The sequence below is a fragment of the Ursus arctos genome, unplaced genomic scaffold (assembly GCF_023065955.2).
Source record: "Ursus arctos isolate Adak ecotype North America unplaced genomic scaffold, UrsArc2.0 scaffold_36, whole genome shotgun sequence".
In the NCBI taxonomy this organism is placed as follows: Eukaryota; Metazoa; Chordata; class Mammalia; order Carnivora; family Ursidae; genus Ursus; species Ursus arctos.
In genome coordinates, this window is record NW_026623050.1 from 8858221 (window position 1) to 8879474 (window position 21254).

At 35.2% G+C, this 21254-nt stretch overlaps 1 protein-coding gene across 1 annotated transcript in view; it reads right to left on the reverse strand.

Annotated features, from left to right (window-relative positions):
* Positions 1–21254, reverse strand: part of UBR1 (ubiquitin protein ligase E3 component n-recognin 1) — a 131137-nt gene that overhangs the window by 49263 nt on the left and 60620 nt on the right. The window contains exons 15-27 of the mRNA XM_026479892.4: positions 20473–20653; positions 18402–18463; positions 18008–18118; positions 16827–16892; positions 16470–16571; positions 13802–13865; positions 11459–11583; positions 9233–9285; positions 6429–6531; positions 5521–5569; positions 4737–4891; positions 3303–3402; positions 2238–2347 (exon numbers count right to left, since the gene is read on the reverse strand). Coding sequence (XP_026335677.1) covers positions 2238–2347; positions 3303–3402; positions 4737–4891; positions 5521–5569; positions 6429–6531; positions 9233–9285; positions 11459–11583; positions 13802–13865; positions 16470–16571; positions 16827–16892; positions 18008–18118; positions 18402–18463; positions 20473–20653 — 1281 coding nt within the window. The remainder of the gene's footprint in view (positions 1–2237; positions 2348–3302; positions 3403–4736; positions 4892–5520; positions 5570–6428; positions 6532–9232; positions 9286–11458; positions 11584–13801; positions 13866–16469; positions 16572–16826; positions 16893–18007; positions 18119–18401; positions 18464–20472; positions 20654–21254) is intronic.

Genomic DNA, 21254 nt, shown 5'->3' on the forward strand with positions numbered 1-21254 from the left:
TCTATCTACAGAATATAAATCTTGAACTAAATGTAGTTTAATTTCTTTTTTTTCTTTCTTTTTTTTTTTTTTTTGAGTAGGCTCCACGCCCACTGTGGAGACCAACGTGGGACTTGAACTCACAACCCTGAGATCAAGACCTGAGCAGAGATCAAGAGTTGAACTGAGTTACCCAGGCACCCTGATTTCTTTTCTTTTCTTTTTTAAGATTTCATTTATTTGAGAGAGGGAGAGACTGTGCACATGAGTTGGGGGGAAGGGACAGAGAGAGAGAGGGAGAAGCAGACTCCCCACTGAGCAGAGAGCCCAACTCAGGGCTCGATTTTAGGACCCCAGGATCATGACCTGAGCCGAAGGCAAACACTTAACTGAGCCTGAATCCCCCAATTTATTTTCTTAATAAGAGCTGAATACTTATCTACCTTGTTTCTGTTTTCATTTTATATTTTTTAAATGATTATATTGGCAAATTTAACACAAATACTAAATACTTGTGAATTCTACTCCAAGAGAAACCTTAATAATAAGGTTTCTTATTATTGATATAAGAATAAGATTCTTATTTATATCTTATCTTATTCTTATATAAGAATTATATCCAGCATGTTTAAGAAGTATCTCTAGTTATGAAAAAAGCTGACTTCTTGAAGTACAAGTCAGTACAAAGATCTCCAATTGATAGGAATATGGAAAATAAGCATTCTATATTCTAGTTACCAAAACAATATCTAGCTGATCACATCAGAATCTTTTACTAAATACAGTGAGGGGAAAGTCCATAATCTTGGCTTCATGTTTCCATGTGGAGGGTTTCCCATTAAGGTAATATTCCTGGCTTCTCTCCCTACCCCTTATTCACTCCTCTCCAAAGGCAGTGGTATCCACTCAACAGTTCAAACTCCAAATTCGAGTCCGTTTTGACTCCCTGATCTCCCTTATCCTTTCCACCATTATTTATCAGCAAATTCTATACATTCTGCCACCAAATTACACCTGAATCAGTTCAGCCTCTCACCATCTGCATCTGAGCCTTGGTCATGCTCATTTCTCAACAGGATTTCTGCAACAGTGTTTTTTTTTTTTTTTAAGATTTTATTTATTTATTTGAGAGAGAGAGAGAGAAGGAGAACACAAGCAGGGGGGAGGGGTAGAGGGAGAGAGAGAAGCAGACTCCCTGCAGAAGAGGGAGCCTGACGTGGGGCTCGATCCCAGGACCCTGAGATCACGACCTGAGCCAAAGGCAGACGCTTAACTGACTGAGCCAACCAGGCACCCCTCTGCAGCAATATTCTAATAGTTTCCCTGCTTTTACTTTTGTCCCCTATAATCCACTTACACCACGGAGCCACAGTGATCTTACAGAAGTAGAGACCAGATTACAGCATTTAAAATCCTTCGATGGTTTCCCACTGTTCTCAAAAATAACATCTACCACTTTACCCTCAGCTGTCAGGTCCTACATGATCTGGCTCTTGGCTGCCCCTCTGACCTTGTTGCCTACCTTCCTCTCCCTCCCTCATTGTGCTTCCTTCATACTGGCCTTCTTCTGGCCACCTTAGAGCTTTTGCAGTGCCATTTCCTTTTTGTGGAATACTCTTCCAGATTTTTATAAGTCTGGCTCCATGTCATTCAGTTTCAATGTCACCTCCTAAACGAGGACTTTTTTTTTTTTTTAAGATTTATTTATTTATTTGAAAGAGAGAGAGAGAGAACAAGCACGAGCAGGAGAGGCAGAGGGAGAGGGACAGAGAATCTCAAGCAGACTCTGCCCTAAGCACAGAGCTTGACATGGGGCTCGATCTTGCAACCCTGAGATCATGACCTGAGCCGAAACCAAGAGTTGGATGCTTAACCAACTACACCATCCAGGTGCCCCAAAAGAGGTCTTTCTGATTACCCATCTGAAGTCACCCTCTACCCATCTACTGAATTATCCTTTTCTTGTTCATTGCCTGTACCTCAACTAGTGTATGCCCTATGATACCAAGCACCTTATCTGTGCTGTTCAGAGTCTAGAAATGACAATGGCACACAACAGGCATTCAACACATGCTGACTGAATAACGACACGAATATATCTTATTAAAAAAAAATTCCACTAAAACATGAAAAAATATGAGTGACCATGAAATCAGTAGTAAATGACTTTACAATTAGAGAATAATGGTTTAACATTACAGACAGAGGAGTCTTCAATATTTAAACCAAGATTGATACAGTTTATTTATCAGGTTCACCTGGAGTATCCATGTTATCATATCCTTCTGGCCTTCTAACTGGGGGATTCCTTTGAGTTTTTCCAAAAGCATTTGTATATTCTGAGCATTCATGGCTGAACTTCCCAATCCTTTTTTAAAACACAAAAGTTATAAATCATAAATAAAACCCTTCATAATTATAATCCATAATTAATGTTATGTTATTCACATTGATAACCAAAGTTCACAATCACTCCCTTAACTACATTAATTTTTCAACAGAAGAATCTGCAATGACATGAAGTACTCAGTATTAATTAAACAACTCGAATAACTTGAATTACTTGAGAACTCTTAATACATTTTACCCCTGGGGCTGCTAAGTAAAAGATCCCTTTAATGATCTGTCTCCCACCTTTCTTCCACATGGTTGTCTAGTAAAAGTAGTTAATGAGAACCAAAGCTCCCAAAAATATGAAAGTGGGGGCTTTTTATATCCATAAACTGAACAGGTTTATGATGTCTTCAAGGACCTAAAAAATACAGTCTATAAACAAAATATGAGATGCTTTTCTCCTACTGGTCTCCTAATCAATGTCCCTAGAATGTCCTTTGATGAAACTGTCTTATCTAATAAATAAATCTAAATACATCTTAATAAAAATCTATTCTAAACCTATCCTGTTCTGACAGGAAGAAAACAGTTCAAGATAAACACACTATCATTTACTCAGACATCTATAATCATTTTACATTCAGGAACATTAGTATCTTCGTAGATGGGGTAGTGTGAATATTATGGTTGACGAAGCAGCAAATATCTGTAACACTGAGACAAAGAATGAAAGTAAGAAACCATCAATGAACACATCCCCCACTCAAAAAAAGGGGAGGTTAAGCAGTAAAAAAGTCTGTCGTAGGGATTAAAAATATATTTTTATTGTTGAAAACACTAGTTAAGAACTAAAGGTGGTAGGAAAAGTCTTAATTTCAGAATTGTCTGTGCTTTAAGGAGTGGTAGAGTAACACTCTGTAAGAGCTAAATTTTCACTTATAAATTGGTAATTAGCTGAAGCTATGCTGAAAATTAATACTAAAACATACTTGAAGCCTTATGGTAAAAGTCAAATGTCACTTCTTCTTCAGGAGCTTTTTGAAGCTGTTGCTTTTCTTCTAGTAAACCCAATCCCAGAATATGAAATGCCTGAAAGAGGAATATGAAAAGATCTATAAAACTCTGCATCCTCAAGTAAATATATTTTAAATTAAGGTAAAAAATAAGCAATCTGATAGGTAAAAAAGGGGCAAAGGTTATGAACAAGCAGTTCACAGAAAGAGAAACAATAAGTACACGTATGAAAAATGTTCAACCTCAAAAAAATGTGAACTGAAACAAGACCATCCTGTTTTCACCTATTAGAGTGGCAAAAATTTTAGAGTTTAGTAAAATACGGAGCTAGCTGAGGGGCTGGGAAACAGGCACTTTTCACCCCACTGGTGATGGCAAAGTAAACTGGTATAATACTTTTGAAGGCCAATTTGATATTTATCAAAAATGTGAAGGTACAGACCTAGTATTAGGAATCAGTATGAAAGATACAATCAAGTATGCAAAGATATTTGTACAAGGACGTTCATTTCAGTTGTTATACAGAGACCTAAACACAACCTAAATGTCTATTAATAGGAGACTGGTTAAATGCACCATACATATCCATACAACGGAACATACATCTATCAAGAATGAAATAGGCCTATATGTGCTAATGTGGAATGATTTCCAGAAGATACAAACCTTTAACAGTGCTCATCTCCTAGGTAGGACACATCTTTGATTTCAAATATATCTCCATGGCCTGAAATTTTTTACTCATGTATTTACCACTGTTGTAACAAAAACTGAGATACATATATGGTATGACCAGCATTTAGAACTTCCAGACCAATAACAGCCAACGAAGATAGAAAATTACATTAAATTAATTAATTTTTAAATTAAGTTAAATAAATACCCAGTTACAGCTACCAAAGGTGACATTACTAAGTAATTTATCTATAACAATATCAAGGGAAAAAAAGCCTCTTCCACTTAATGAGCTAATTCTCACAAAAACTCTATTAAATAATTGTACCCACTTACCAGTGGAGAAATTATTGTTTGCTCCTAAATAGGAAGTGGGTAACCCAAGATTCAAGTCTGTCTTCAAATAACTATTTGCTCACAATACAAATGAAATAAGAAATATAGAAAATTATGATGCAGTAAGGATATACCAATTCACTGTTAGCAGGGCAGGCTTCCCCTCCCCCCAATATAAATGGTTCTCAAGAGTTAGGATACTAAGAACATGAGAATGTATGACTAAGAAAGTCTGTGCCACATCTCAACTATTTTTAATGATCCCTAGATCTCAGGTGCTCTAGTGTGGTTCTGACTGAAGTTACAAAGTTAGATCAAAGATCTTCTCCCTGGTTCCTCACAAACCCTATGATGTAGAGACAATATCGGAAGTAGAAAAATATTTCAAGTATGCATACCATCTGAAGCATTCCTTCAGTCCACAAGTTTGAATCTGCGTCAAGTGCCCGCTCAAATATGGTCCTGAGGATGTACATCATGATATCACAATTGAGAAGGTTAACCACTTTGCTGAAAGCTGGACAGAATTCAGGAGGTGGTGGTGGTGGTAATGCTGTAGTGAGTGGGAGATGGATAGGAGAAGAGACAAACAAGTATATTTTTATTTGGGTTATCCTACATGCTAAATTGAATATGTCAAAATCATATATTACATGTGGAACAACACATGATTTTTGTTACCTTTAAAGCACTGAACACATCAATGTCAAGGGAAATATAAGTCACTATATCAATCACCCAAAATAAACTCTATTTGCTATAAATTTAAAAATTCTATCACCATTGATGTAAGCCACATTTTAATATGAGGACAAGAATTAAAGGGTTCTTTGCACTTCCATTAGTTGCCCGCTTTTAAAAAACAACAAAGACAAAAATGAAAAACACTACATGCTTTGCTGAAACAAAAACCACAGAAAACAATCAAAATGAGTCAGTTCAGGGACACCTGGGGGGTTCAGTCACTTAAGTATCTGACTCTTGATTTGGCTCGGGTTATGATCTCAGGGTTGTGAGATGGAGCCCTGCATCAGGCTCTGCAATTGGAGCAGAGTTGGAGTCTGCTTGTCTTTCTCCCTCCCCCTCTGCCCCTCCCCCTCTGCCTCTCCCCCTGCTCACTCTCTCTCAAAATAAAAAAATAAAATCTTAAAAAATGAATCAACTCAGAATCTCACTTTTTACCTTCATCTTTGTTTTCTTGTTTTCTCCTTTTTTTCTGCATATGTTCTGCCTATGTATTAAAAAAAAAAAAAAAGAGTAAATTTAAATAGACTGCCTGGCAAGCATGAAACAAACGGGATACTTTGAAGCAGGCAGGAAAGATCCAGAAGCCTACCAAAACATATGTATGCTTCAAAATGTATTCAAAGTATATATTCAAAATGTTACCTTGTGCCAGAAATAAAATGACTGTTCTAGGAAAAGCCACGGCAAACCAGACGAGTAACATCCCTCCTCAAGATTTTACTCCCCATTCTTTTGGTCAACATTACTCATTTAATGCCTAGTATATATATTCAGGGCATTGTACTATGGGCTGGAAATTATTCATTCATATTTATAAGGATAAGTCCAGACATTGCCCTAAATGATCAAACTTAACATTACCCTTAATGGGACAAATAGACATTATGTGCCTACTGACATGCTACAATATATTACCTATATATATTCTTGTCCCAAAACGTTTCACTTGAATCTAACCATTAGAATACAATCAGGCACATCCAGAATGTAGGATATTCTAAAAGATCAGTAGCCTGTAACTCTACAGAAATGGCATTATTATAAAAGACAAAAAAGGCAAAAAGATTATCCTAAATTAAAGGAGATTACAGAAGCATGAGACCAAGTGAAGTGCAGGATTCCTGATTGAATCCTCCTCCCCATGAGACAGTGATAAAGGATATTTCTGGTAAATCAGAAAAAAATAAATATTGTCTGTACACTAGATAACATTACTGATTCCATTTTAATTTCTTGGGTGAGATATTGGCCTCTATTAATGAGGACCAGTATGAAACTACAGAAAAACCAGGAAATTTTAAAGCATTTTAGATTTATTTAATGAACAGGGTATCTTTTCCTACCTTGCTATGCTGCGTTTTGGAATAATGATAAAAGTACATATTGAAGTCTTTCAATGATTCATCTTTCAGTTCATAAACTCCATGGCCTGACACACCTGGTTTCCTAAACAGAAAGTACAGAGATGAACTGCAGTGTTCTTGTAGTATAAAATACTGACATAATAAGAACCTAAAAATCAATCAAACTGTCAGAATCTAGAAGAAATATGATCATTTATCAATTAGCTCACTTAAACTGAAATGACAAATTTCAACAGTAGAACTAAAAACCTACATTGCAAGCTCAAAGTCTTGATAACAGCCAAGTTGTGTTTCATATTTAAGAAATTTAAATAAATCTGAGGAAGTTTATTTTATACTATACAGGACTGATCTCATGCCCTACTTAATTTGCTAAGGCTTTCTAAAATGGTAGTGAGATATCAAATCGTGGATGAAAATACAGTGTTGGGACACCTGGTGGCTCAGTCAATTAAGCCTCCAACTTCTGATTTCGGCTCAGGTCATGACCTCAGGGTCATGAGATGGAGCCCTGTGTTGGGCTCATGCGCAGTGGGAAGTCTGCTTGAGATTCTGTCTCCCTCTTCCTTTGCCCCTCCCCCCATGTGCAAATATGCTCGCTCACTTTCTAATAAATAAATAAATCTTAAAAAAAAAAGAAAAAGAAAAAGGTGTTGAATCCTTTACACAGCACTAAAAGGAAAAGCATCAAAGCCAAAAGGAATACTTCATATTTATTCAGCACATTAAATAGCTTTGGGTTTCTATTGAACTTTTAAGTGAAATATGTTATGGAGTATTATTAAACCATAAAAAAGCTACATGCTATTTTAAAAGTTATTTAAAACTAGTAATTTATCTGTGAAATAAAAGTAGAAATTCACTACCAGTAGGAATTTTTTTGAATTTCAAGAATTAATCCACTTACAATCTTATTTCCATTTCATGTATCTCAAAGAACCAAAGAATTATAAAATCTCCCATTCAGTATGCTGCTTTTTTGTTTTGTTGATGATTTCCTTCACTGTGCAAAAGCTTTTTATTTTAATGTAGTCCCAATAGTTTATTTTTGCTTTTGTTTCACTTGTCAGGAGACATCTAGAAAAATGCTGCTATAGCTGATGTCAGAGAAATTACTGCCTGTGTTCTCTTTTAGGATTTTTATGGCTTTAGGTCTCACATTAGAGTCTTTAGTCATGCTAGGCTTATTTTTGTGTATGGTGTTAATAGGTAGCCCAGTTTCATTCCTTTACATGGAGTTGTCCAATTTTTTTCCCAGTACCATTTATTGAGGAGACTGTTTTCCCCATTGTACATTCTTGCCTCCTTTTCCATAGCTTAAATGACCATATAATTATAGGTTTACTTCTGGGCTCTCTTTTCTATTCCATTAATCTATGTGCCTGTTTTTGTGCCAGTAGCATACCATTTTTTAAAAAATTATTATTAGTTTAATTCCAGTATAGTTAACAGTGTTATGCTAGTTTCAGGTGTAAAATTCCATACAACAATTCCATACAACACCTAGTGCTCATTACAAGTGGACTTCTTAATCTCCCCATCATCTATTTCACCCATCCCCCCATCAATCTCCACTCTGGCAACCACCAGTTTGTTCTCTATTTTCAAGAGTCTGTTTCTTGGTTTCTCTCTCTCTCTTTTTTCTCCTTGGTTCATTTGTTTTGTTTCTTAAATTCCTCACATGAGTAAGCTACATGGTACTTGTCTTTCTCTGACTGACTTATTTCACTTAGCATTATACTCTCTAGCTCCGGCTATGTTGCAGCAAATGACGAGATTTCATTCTTTTTTATGGCTGAATAATGTTCCATTGTATAATATATACCACCTTTTCTTTATCCATTCATCTATCAATGGACACTTGGGCTGCTTCCGTAATTTGGCTATTGTAAATAATGCTGCAATAAACATAGGTGTGCATGTATTCCTCCAAATTAGTGTTTCTGTACTTCTTGTGTAAATACCCAGCAGTGCGATTACTGGATCATGGGGTAGTTCTACTTTTAACTTTTTGAGGAACCTCTAAACTGTTCTCCAGACTAGCTGCACCAGTTTGCATTCCCACCAACAGTGTGAGAAGGTTCCTTTTTCTCCACATCTTCACCAACACTTGCTGTTTCTTTTGTTTTTTATTTTAGCCAATTTGACCATACAGTTTTGATTACAATAGCTCTCTAGTATGTCTTGAAATCTGGAATTGTGACACCTCCAGCTTTGTTCTTCTTTCTCAAGTTTTTTTAGCTATTTGGGGTCTTTTGTGATTTCATACAACTTTTAGCATTATTTGTTCTAGTTTTGTGAAAAATGCTGTTGGTATTTTGATAGGGATTGCAATGACTCTACTGACTGCTCTGAGTAATTTGGACATTTTAATAATATTAATTCTTCTAATCCATGAGCATGGAATATCTTTCCATTTGTTTGTTCATCTTCTATTTCTTTTATCAATCAAAAACTTAACCATTAATAGCCTACTGCTGACCAGAAGCCTTACTAATAACATAAATGGTTGATTAATATATATAAATTTTGTATGTTAGATCTATTATATACCATATTCTTACAAGAAAGTAAGCTGGAGGAAAGAAAATGTTATTAAGAAAATCAAAAAGAAGAGAAAATACACTTATAGTACTTTACAGTAAAACTCCATGTATAAGTGGACCCCATGCTATTCAAACCTGTGTTGAAGGGTCAACTTTCAGAGCTTCTACAAAGCATCCAAAGTACAAGAACAAAGATTGGTCTACCTCTCAGAATAAATAGAAACATTAAGTACTTACTTAAATGTGGCCACTTTGTTAATGACATTCTCTAAGCCAGTTTCATTATTTTCCTGTTGAAACAATATTTTTATCATTTTTACCTTCATGTTATGAATTTCCTTCTCTTACTGTAAACTGGAATACATTTCAATAGTATTCTTGAAGTACTTTGTAAGCAATAAAAAAAGATCAACTTCCAGTATAAAAAATTTAGGTCTGAAACCAATTACCTTTGTTTTAAGGAACCAATTTCTTAACAGAAATAAAATCTATAAATAAACTACTTATGGAAGAAATTTTATCTAAGTTTGCCATCATATATGTACACATATAGATACACACACATCCGCCCAACAGTTCAAAGAAAAAACTTTTCTTTATGTCATATGTTCATCATCCACATCATTTAAGCACATGTCTGTGCTGTACAAATACCTAAAACTAAGGTTGTAAAATAAATGGGATCTACAGCAAAACATATGTAGATGCCTAAATGTATTCTGGCTTCTGCGTTATAATAATTTTCTGATTGGCTGAAACTTTCCTTAATCAAGGAATATTATTTTTTTATGAAATCATTTAAAGTCAGGATAAGAACAAAGTCAAGATACTAAAGCAAGCTCATAGATTCCTAAAGTTTTATAAAACGTATGAAATTTAACCTCCTTTAAAAATAATGCATTTGGGGTAAGCAATGAAGTTAGGGTATGCCCTAATGGCTTTCTTTCTGCAAAGTACGGTATGTATATCACTAGAGGTATATGAAATTATTTTAGGTGGTACACAGTTATATATTTTTAAAATTTTGAATACTCACTTATTTTAATATGAATTGGGGGAAAAAATCTAGAATCTAAATCTACTATTTCACTGATAGCACTGCCTAGAAAGATGCTAAGAAAAAAATGCAAGTTAGGGGCGCCTTGGTGGTTCAGTCAGCTGAGCATCTGACTCTTGGTTTCAGTTCAGGTCATGATCTCATAGGTCATGAGACTGGGCACCACGCTGGGCTCTACACTCAGTGGGGAGGCTGCCTGAGGATTCTCCCCACCTGACCCTTCCCCCACTCTTGTGTTCATGTGCTCTCTCACAAATAAATAAATCTTTTTTAAAAAAGTAAGTTAATCTTAGGGGCGCCTGGGTGGCTCAGTCGTTAAGCGCCTGCCTTCGGCTCAGGGCGTGGTCCCAAAGTCCTGGGATCGAGCCCGCATCAGCCTCCCCGTTGGGAGCCTGCTTCTTCCTCTCTCACTCCCCCTGCTTGTGTTCCCTCTCTCGCTGGCTGTCTCTCTCTCTCAAATAAATTAATAAAATCTTTAAAAAAAATAAAGTTAATCTTAAAATGTATTAATAATTATAAAATTGGTAGATGGATATGCAGAAATTATGAAGGTGTTATGCCAAATGGTTAGTCTGGGAATCAGTTAACAATGACACTGCAAAAAGATACAAATATTTTTTGGGAAAAATGACCAAGAGTCCAAGCTTATCTCTATTTTATTTCTCTAGACTACCTTGATAGTAGGTAAGTCTAATTCTCTTTTAAGAATCATTTTTCTAATTCATAATTAAATCTCAGGAGAAATAATATGAGACTCATCATCTTTAGGACGATTACTTCGATTATCAGTATATACAAAAACATAACCTGTGGTGGCGCTGAGAATGCACCCTGCAGGCCTCAGTCAGAGGCAGCAGAGATACTAATGCAGGCTCACTCTGAGATAAAGGGGAAGACATCAAGCATGGAGTAGATTACCCAGTGATCTAGAATGCTTCTACCTCGCCTTCCTTCCTTCACCTGGCATCAGCCTCGCCTGACAGTCTGATGGCTCCCCCCAGCTTTTACAAACTCCCTCACCATTTTCTCTTACAGGCATCATTCCTAATAAATTCATACATGTTTTCTCTTGACATCTGCTTCTCAGAAGATCCAGACTAACACATTACCCAAATAGTATTTTAGGGAGCTCCCTTTTCCTCTGGAGAACTTTTATTTTAAGGTAAACAAAAAGTCAAGGAGTTTCTTGCTCTAAGATGTTTTCCAAATAGGTATAATGTTTCTTAAATGTTTCCTAATGCCCAAAAGTCCAGAATTAAAGTTTATACCACTAAAGAACGAATAGTTGTAGATCTGCAAAATTTGCCAAATAGATTTTCCTCAAACTTCAAAATAGTTTCCAATTAACAAAAAAGAAAAAAGATCCCATCTTAAGGTGAATGGAGTAAAAACCACATTGGACTTACATTCTCAGGTAAATTTTTGGCAATGGCACTATGTGGCATGGGTTCAATACAAAGCAAGTGAATAATTTCTCTCATTGTGACCTCTTCTTTGGTCACATTTCCTACTCCAGGTACATAACGCTCTCCTAATACAAACAATAAAAAGAAACAGTAAAACAATTATTTTCTATTCAAATCTCTTCTACTAGGAACACTTACACACAGAACACTGCAGTAAGTCCATGAGAGAGGGACCAAAAATTATTTGTACGTGTTCCAAAATCTGAACAAAAGTCTATATGTAGAAGTTAGAGGAAGAAAAATGAAGAGATCTAAAGAACACAGGCTTTCTTGTAATTTATACACACACAAACACACAGAGGTACACATACTCACACATTATAAACAAGGCCCCTCAATTAAATTACCATGTGTTTCTAAATCAGAAAACAAAGCACATGGCACTGAAAGAGCAGTGGCCACTGTTGAACAATAGCTTGTCTTTCAAGATCTTCCCCAATTTTGTCTCTACTTGTTATTTTAAGAAAGAACAAAGTGAAAACTCAAAAACAAAATACTTAAAATGTATTAGGAATGACTGGCGCTGCTAAAATGCCCACATGATCACATTTCCATTTTTCATCTCCATAAATTGCCAAATGGAGAGAGAAAATAGCTAAGTTAACTATGGGAACTTCACTGGTGTCATATCATCTAATTCTAATTGCCTTAAGAAGGCCTACGGTAGGGGCGCCTGGGTGGCTCAGTCGTCAAGCGTCTGCCTTCAGCTTAGGGAATGATCCTGGCGTCCTGGGATCGAGCCCCGCATCGGGCTCCTCCACTGGGAGCCTGCTTCTTCCTCTCCCACTCCCCCTGCTTGTGTTCCCTCTCTTGCTGGCTGTCTCTCTCTCTGTCAAATGAATAAATAAAATCTTTAAAAAACAAAAAACAAAAAACCAAGGCCTACAGTAACTAGCCTTATGTCACCACCACTGATTTTCAATACTACATGTATACAAAGTCCTATGATATTTATAACAAGGTTATTTTAAAGACAGGGAACTTTTGCCAAAAGATTTGATAAATTCTACACATTACCCAAAGAATAACCTTTTGTGAAGTGAATTCATTTCAAACAGATCATTCCTCTTAACATTGGTAAAGCACTTTGTAACTTTCAATTTTCTTTCACCTAAAACAAAATTCCCTAGAAGTTCAGTGCTAGAGGGAATTTTAGAGATCATACAGATCAGCTTCAAATTTTACAAATCAGGAATCTGAGACCTAAAGAATATAGATGGCATGCTCTTGAGAGTTAATATATTACAAATAATAGAGGTATAATAATATAATGTATAACAATACAATATGTAATTACTATAGAATATTATATAATTATACACATATTACTTACACATACATATTAATGATATATATTAAATGTTGACTTCTGAAAGTAATGAACTTATACTCAAAAATATAGCAAGTATTAACCAAAAATCAAATCACATAGGAGGAAAAACCCAATAAATTTGGATAAACACAATAACAGAAAAATAATAGTAGCAATAATAAAACAGGAAAAATAAAAAATAGCAAAAATATAGTACAGTACCAGAAATTCTTCATATAGTATTCCAAGAACAAACATTAAAATTCCCCTCAAGTTTTTATAATTTAATAAAAGCATTAATTTAAAAATCTTTTACACATTTACATCTCATTTAGCAATGAAGGTTTATCATACTTCCTGCTGAGACAAGCAGCCAGTCAGTAACTAATTCTTTCACAAGTAAAATGAATCCACGTTTTTCAGATTTAGCTAATGGCTAGAATTCTTACTAAGAACTACTAATATAAAGCTGTGTCTGCTGCAGTAAAGTAAGAAACAACAGCTAGAATGAGAAGTTAAGAATTTTTACTTACTGATAAAATCAACAAAGACTATAAAACAGAACATAAAAAAAATAAAAGTATGGCCAATATTGCACAAAGTAATTTAATAGAATGACATGATGAAAATGTATTTTGCTTAGACCTATGTTACACTGAAATTTCATATATAAATCAGATTTTTAGCACTCAATGTAGAGATATTTTTCATCTATGTTTCTAAGTAGGATAATTACATTGTAGACCTCCATAAACAAGACCAATTATAAATCAGGTATTGAAAAATAGAGATATAATAGAGTTGTGCTTTTTTTAAAGCTGGGTTTCTAAATATACCAATCATATTAGTCACATTAATCTCTAATAGTCTATGCTATGTTTGGGAGAAGAGTAAAATGATAAATTACAGTTTTTATTAATGTTCTCTCTAAAAAGAATTCATATCCTATTTCAAACGTGTTTTAATCTTACCTACAATATAGATGAGGACTTGAAGCATTTCTTCTATTAATGTATTATATTGTTTAATCAAATCCTATTGAATCAAAAAAGAATAAATTAGTTACATATGAACCAAAAGCTTTCATAGAACATAAATTTCTGGATCAGACGCAGGGCCCATGCAGTCCAGTATTTTCCTCCAGACAACAACAGATTATTAGGTGAATAATTCCCTTTTTTGACATCAAATTCCACAAGGATCACAATACCTGGCAAATAGTAACTCAATAAAAATATTATTGTTTTCCTTATCATTACCATATAGCCTTAAGTCAACAAACTAATTCTAATGACTTCCTTCTTATCCGGGTTGGTGGGACAGAGGCTTCAAATAATAGATTCCAGTTACGGTGACAGTAGCTTTCCTTAACACACCTCTTATGTAAGCAATGTAGCAAATTAGATATTCATTTTTTACGTAGCATAAAACATGACTAAAAATTAGCTTTGTAGGGGCGCCTGGGTGGCACAGCGGTTAAGCACCTGCCTTCGGCTCAGGGCGTGATCCCGGCGTTATGGGATCGAGCCCCACATCAGGCTCTTCAGCTATGAGCCTGCTTCTTCCTCTCCTGCTCCCCCTGCTTGTGTTCCCTCTCTCGCTGGCTGTCTCTCTCTGTCAAATAAATAAAATAAAACCTTAAAAAAAAAAAAATTAGCTTTGTATTTTATATCCTATTCTCTAGCCCTCTGCAACTAACTTCTAATTTGAAAGCATAAAAAAACATGATTCATAAATTCAAAGTAGGTAAGGACTAATTTATAAGTTCATATGAAATATTAAAGCAATGAAGGTGTGATGAAACTGCACAGGACTACAAATAATAAATTGTGAAAAATGTAAACAATACAATAAATGAAGAATATCCTTACTAAATAAGGAATTTGGACAAAAACAGAAAAAGGATGAAGGACTAGAAAGATAATTTACTATCAGAAAGGGGGAGAAAAAGGCCAATAATCATGAAAACATGATCATCCTCACTGCTAATTAAAGAACTACACCTACAAATGAAAGACTAGCTTTCATCTACTGCATCAATGAAGATTAAAAATACTATTACAGATATACATACTGCTAGAGAGTGTAAATCTGAGTAACTTTTCCAAGAGCAATTTGACAATATGTATTAAGAGTCTTAAGAAAGAGCACACTGTTTTCTTCAGCAAATCCACTTCTAAAACTTTATCTTAACAAAATAATTAGGCAAGTGTTTAAACCGTGAGGTTCAGAGATGTTTCTGAGAGTAAAAAGCTAGAAAACCTCTTCAGCAATAGGGGACTAAGGTATAATGCAATCATACAGCGCAATAACATACAGCCATTAAAAATTATGATGTAAAAAATGATGGGGTTGTGTATTTATTTAATGACAAGAAAAAATACAGCATAATATCTCATTATGCAGAGAAAGCAAATTACAAAACACCACATACAAAATGATCAATTTTTGGTTTAAAAACAAACGAGACACCAAAACTTACAAAGTGATTATTTCTAAATTCAGCGAAGTTGCAGGATATAAAAATCCATGTGCAGAAATCTGTTACATTTCCATACATCAATAATGAAGCAGCAGAAAAAGAAATCAAGGAACTGATCCCAATTGCAATCTGCAATTGCACCACAAACAAGAATATACCTAGGAATAAATCTAACTATGGAAGTAAAAGATCTGTACTCTGAAAACTATAGAGCATTTATGAAATAAATTGAAGAGGACACAAAGAAATGGGAAAGCATTCCATGCTCATGGATTAGAAGAACAAACATTGTTAAAATGTCTATACTACCTAAAGCAATCTACATGTTTAATGCAACCCCTATCAAAATCCCAGCAGCATTTTCACAGAGCTAGAATAAATAATCCTAAAATTTGTATGGACCTACAGAAGACCCTGAAGAGCTAAAGGAACTCTGAAAAGAAAAAACAAAACTGGAGGCATCACGATTTCGGATTTCAAGCTATATTACAAACCTGTAGTCATCAAGACAGTATGGTATTGGCACAAAAACAGACACATAGATAAATGGAACAGAAGAGAGAACCCAGAAATGGACCCTCAACTCTATGATCAACTAATCTCCAACAGAGCAGGAAAGAATATCCAATAGAAAAAAGACAGTCTCTTAAACAAATGGTGTTGGGAAAACTGGACAGCATCATGCAGAAGAATGAACTGGATCACTTTCGTACACCACACATTAAATAAATTCAAAATGATAAAAGACCTTAATGTGAGACAGGAAACGATCAAAATCCTAGAGGGGAACACAGGCAGAAATCTCTTTGACCTCAGCCATTGCAACTTATTAGACATGTCACCAAAAGCAATGTGTCAAAAGCAAAAATGAACTACCGGGACTTCATCAAGATAAAAAAATTCTGCACGGCGAAAGAAACAATCAACAAAACTAAAAGACAGCTTTCAGAATGGGGTATTTGCAAACAACATATCTGATAAAGGGTTACTATCCAAAATCTATAGTGTATGTGGATATGTAGATATATATGCATGTTGTATGTGTATGTGTGATTTTTGGAAATAAAACCAAAGAAAAAAAATCCTAAATATGATTAAAATTGTTAACAAAAATATTTCCCTTGGAATTAATTCACATGTCTTTTTCTGTTGCTTACCTGGTCTTTTGTGGATATAGTCTTATTAAATGCATCAGCAAGTTCATACCTCTGAAGTACCAGTAACAAGAACTTGTTGGGATCCATTAATGATGCACCAATCTGTGAAAGAAATGCAGCATCACAGTTCTACATGTATTAAATGAAGAAACATTTGTCTCCAGTAGGACTGTCAGGATAGTATAAAGTCTGCATAAGATAATGTAGTAATCCCTTCCATTTTTATGATGCCATACTCAGTTTTAACAGTGAAAAAATTTTAAATAAAGTTAAAAATAATTATAGTATCTTTTCTCATTACAAGGGACCTAAGAAGAAAAGTTGAGACAGAAATACCAAAGTAATTTCAATAGGTACCTGAAGCATAATGATATCTTTATCATACATTTCTTCTCTGCACTTAACATCTTGGTAATAAAATACCTATAAAATAAAAGGGAGAATAGAAGCTACAAAAATTATTTTATTTTAAACAGAATTCTCAACAAAAACTATTTCTAAAACTTTCTCAAAACTGAAAATTCCAAGAACTCCTTAGTGGGGAAAAAAATTGTAAATCTATGAATTATTTTAAGGGATTTGTGAGATTTTGAAGGAAATAGGGCATGAAAATACCTCAGAGTTTAAAATGCTCTACTTTGGGGCACCTGGGTGGCCCAGTCGGTTAAGTGTCTGCCTTCGGCTCAAGTCATGATCCTGGGGTTCTGGGATGGAACCCTGCATTGGGCTTCCTGCTCAGCAAGAGGTCTGCTTCTCCCTCTCCCTCTGCTCCTCCCCCCAGCCTGTGCTCTCTCTCTCTCGCTCTGCTCTCTCTCTAATTAAAAAAATATGCTCTACATTAATTATTACTCTCAACATATACAACAAAAGAATTTATTTCCTCTAAGTTAAAAATGCCAACTTCAATAAAAGTAAACCAATTTCTACAATTAATCGTAACACCATTTTTCTCCCAAGTTGTAGCTTTACAAGTTCAGTTTCCCACCTTTTAGGAAAAGCATTTCTTTTTATTTGCTCTAGAATGGAAGAAAAATTGTTAAGGTAGCCTTCAATTAAGAATGGTGGTGGTGGGTGCCCAAGGGTTAATTATTTGCCTTCACCTCAGGTCATGATCCCAGAGTCCTGGGATCAAGTCCGGTATTGGGCTCCCTGCTCAGGGGGGAGCCTTCCTTTCCCTCTGCCCTTGCTCCTCCTCCCTGCTCATGCGCTCTCTCTCTCTGTCAAATAAATAAATAAAATCTTAAAAAAAGAAAAAAAAAAGAATGGTGGTGGGAAGACTACAGGTCCCCAAGTAAGGAAATCTTTAGAAAAGACCTATATTAACAGGCAGGTTTCTACTGGCTTTCACTTAATCTATCCACTCAATAGGATAAAACAACAAATGTCTATATGGTTACTAGAACTTTCATTTCTGAGTTTATTTAAGAGAACAGAAAGTAAACAGTCAGCAAAATCCAGGGACACAAGGTAAAATTAAATAAAAGAAAAAACAATCAGAAAATGAACACACTCATAAATGTAAACAGGCCTTGCCATACCTGGCTAATAAGAGAGAGCCCATTTCTTCGCCACATCTCAGCAACAACCTGGGCAACCAATACCAGACAACGTAAAGGATATTCCACTAGTACCTCTACTTGAAAGTCCTCCTGAAACAGATGAGCAATTTTGTTATTTTTCAGAGGGTTTGGATGTGTCTCAAAGTTATGGCACTAAACAGTCCTCAGTTTTCTCATCTGTAAAATGGATGGACCTGAATGAGATGGGAAAATCCCAAGTTCTTGTGATTCAGATTTCAATGTACTTATATAGAGACATAAAAGTACTGAATGGGAATTATTCAGGTAGGTTTCAAAATTCTTCTTCCCTCTCATCAACCAAGAGGTGTTTAGAAATAGGATATAACTAAATCAACACTTAATAGTCACTTACAAAAGGCACAAATTCATGCAGTCTTGAAACAGCTCCCAGCCTGCTTAAACGCACATGAAGACCTAATAGTTATAAAAAAGAGAGAGAAATGTGAAAAAGGAATAAACCCAATTTGTCTCATTAACTCTTCAAGTTTAGAAACTTGTGAGATGTAATATATTTATTAAGTTAGAAGTGCAAATTTTTTATTTCTAATTTTGAAACACAGTAATATTAATATACTTAAGATCCTACATTGTGCAAGGTATGTTTATACGTTACGTAAAAATAATATGCTGCCTCTCAAGATATCCTTATTCTGCTCTTAAATAAGTATCAAAAGAAATGAAAACTACTTTAAGTACTTCTTTTAATAAAAACAGAAGTGACATAAAAATCATGTTAATTACACCATGTCCAAAAATTAACTACATTAATCAAAAAGCTAAATATCTATCAAAAAAATAGGAAAAAAAGTGTTGGTGAGGATGTGGAGAAAATGGAATCCTTGTGCACTGCTAGTGGGAATGTAAAATGGTGCAGCTGTTATGAAAAAGGGTATGGAGGTTCCTCAAAAAACTAAAAAGTAGAATTACCTTATGAGCCAGCAATTCCATTTATGTATGATACATACTCCAAAGAATTAAACACAAGGGCTCAAACAGATACTTGCACACTCATATTCAAGCAACATTATTCACAACAGCCAAAAGGTGGAAGCAACCCAAGCATCCATTCATGAATGAATGCATAAGCAAAAGATGGTACATACATACTATGGAATACTATTCAGCCTCAAAAGGAAGGAAATTCTGATACATGCTATCACATGGGATAAACTAAGGACACTGCAGTAAGTGAAATAAGCCAGCTGTAAAGGATATGTGTATGATTTCAATTATGTGAGATACCTAGAGGAGTTATGTCATAGAAATGGAAAGTAGAATGGTGATTGCCAGGTACCACGGGGAGTGGGGATTGAGGCGTTATGTTGAATAACATACAGAATTTCAGAATGTACAGAATTTCAGTAGGGGAAGATGAAAAAAATTCTGAAGATGGATGGTGGTGATGACTGCACAACAAGGTGATGTACTTAATGCCACTGAACTATACATTTAAAAATGGTTAAAATGATAAATTTTGTGTTATATGTATATTTTACCACAATTAAAAATATAAATGTAGGGGAACCTGGTTGGCTCAGTCAGTACAGCGTGTGACTTTCTTTTTTTTAAGATTTTATTTATTTTAGAGAGAGAAAAAGCAAGCATGTGGGAGCAGAGGGTGGGGGAGGGAGAGACAGAGAGGGCAGGAGAGAGAGAGGGGCAGAGAATCTCAAGCAGACTCCCCTGATCCTGAGATCATGACTTGAGCTGAAATCAAGAGTCAGACACTTAACTGACGGAGCCGGACAGGCTCCCTGAGTATGCGACTCTTGATCTCAGGATTGTGAGCTCAAGCCCCACACTGGGAGTAGAACTTCCTTACTTCCCAACTAACTGAATTAGAAAGCTGCTATCAATATTGTTTAAAAATAAATAAATAAATAAATGCATTTACATAAAGTTGTTTAAAAAAACCTGACAGGGCCAATTTACATGGAAAGGCAAATCGAGAAATGATTAAAGAAAATCTATGATTTCTTTCATTTAGTGGTGAAAGGAACAATGACACAGACAACACACCAGTGTAATCAGACAGAGAAGAGTGTTAAAAACCAGTAACAATGCATGTTAACTATATTTCAATTAAAAAAAAACCCAAACGAGAATTTAAATAAAAATTTGAAACAAAAACAAACCAGCAACAAGATTTTGCTATAATTAAGTCTAAGTGGGAGATGAGTTACCAAGTTGGTCCTTACATGTATATTATAAGGATCCATTAGTTCATCCAGATAAAAAAAGGCCCAGGTAAACAAGCATTCTTAGACAGATGTTCTTTGAAGGACAGTGACAGCTCTTAACTGCAGTATCTGATCTGAGTATGTCTGTACACACTGAGCACCAAACAAAAATAGAAATAATTCCACTACCCTGAATATCTAAAAAACAAAGCTAACAGAAACATGCAAAAAACAAACACTCACCAGCAAGAGTTCTAGAGAGTGGCAGATGTATGCTTACAAGATCTTCGGATACTCTGTAGGACTTAGTTTCCAGAGTATGACCACACAATTGTACTACTGTCTTGCTACTAGATGTAAAACTTGTACTGCACCTCATCACAGCTTTGTGACATTCTTTATAAGCCACAAGTAAGAGCTCTTCCTAAAAGAAAAATAAAAACGCAAGTAGATTAATAAGTTATCTACTTTACCACACCATTCAATAAATATTTAGCAAATATATGCAGAAAATCATTCTATGTATAGCAGGGATACTTGCAGAGGATCTGAAAACTAGGTGGAAATATAAGACAAACACACAGAATGCAGTGGCTCTGAGACTTTCTGTGTGAATGAATGTATGAATCATAGTGTCATTAACAGAACAAGGGAAATTGAGAAGGCAGAGTGCAAGATGAAGTAGAAAGAAATGATGACAAACCAATTTAATATATTCTGAATTCGAAATATAAGTGTAAGATCTAAGCAAGAATGTCTAGCACATAAACAGAAATGATATTATAGCTTAGGAGAGTCATCTCTGCAGTTTTAATTGAGGTGGTAGCAATGAAAGACCTGTAAGAAGAGAATACTGGGAATGTCTCATTTAGTAGGCAGAAGGAATTGGCGGGGGGGGGGGGGAATCATTGATTGAAATCTTTAATCAATAACAGAAGTATTAGAATAAGCAGGTTTGTAAAAATCAGAGGGAAAGAAAGTTTCAAAAAGATTAAGGTATTCAACAGGGATGCCTGGGTGGCTCA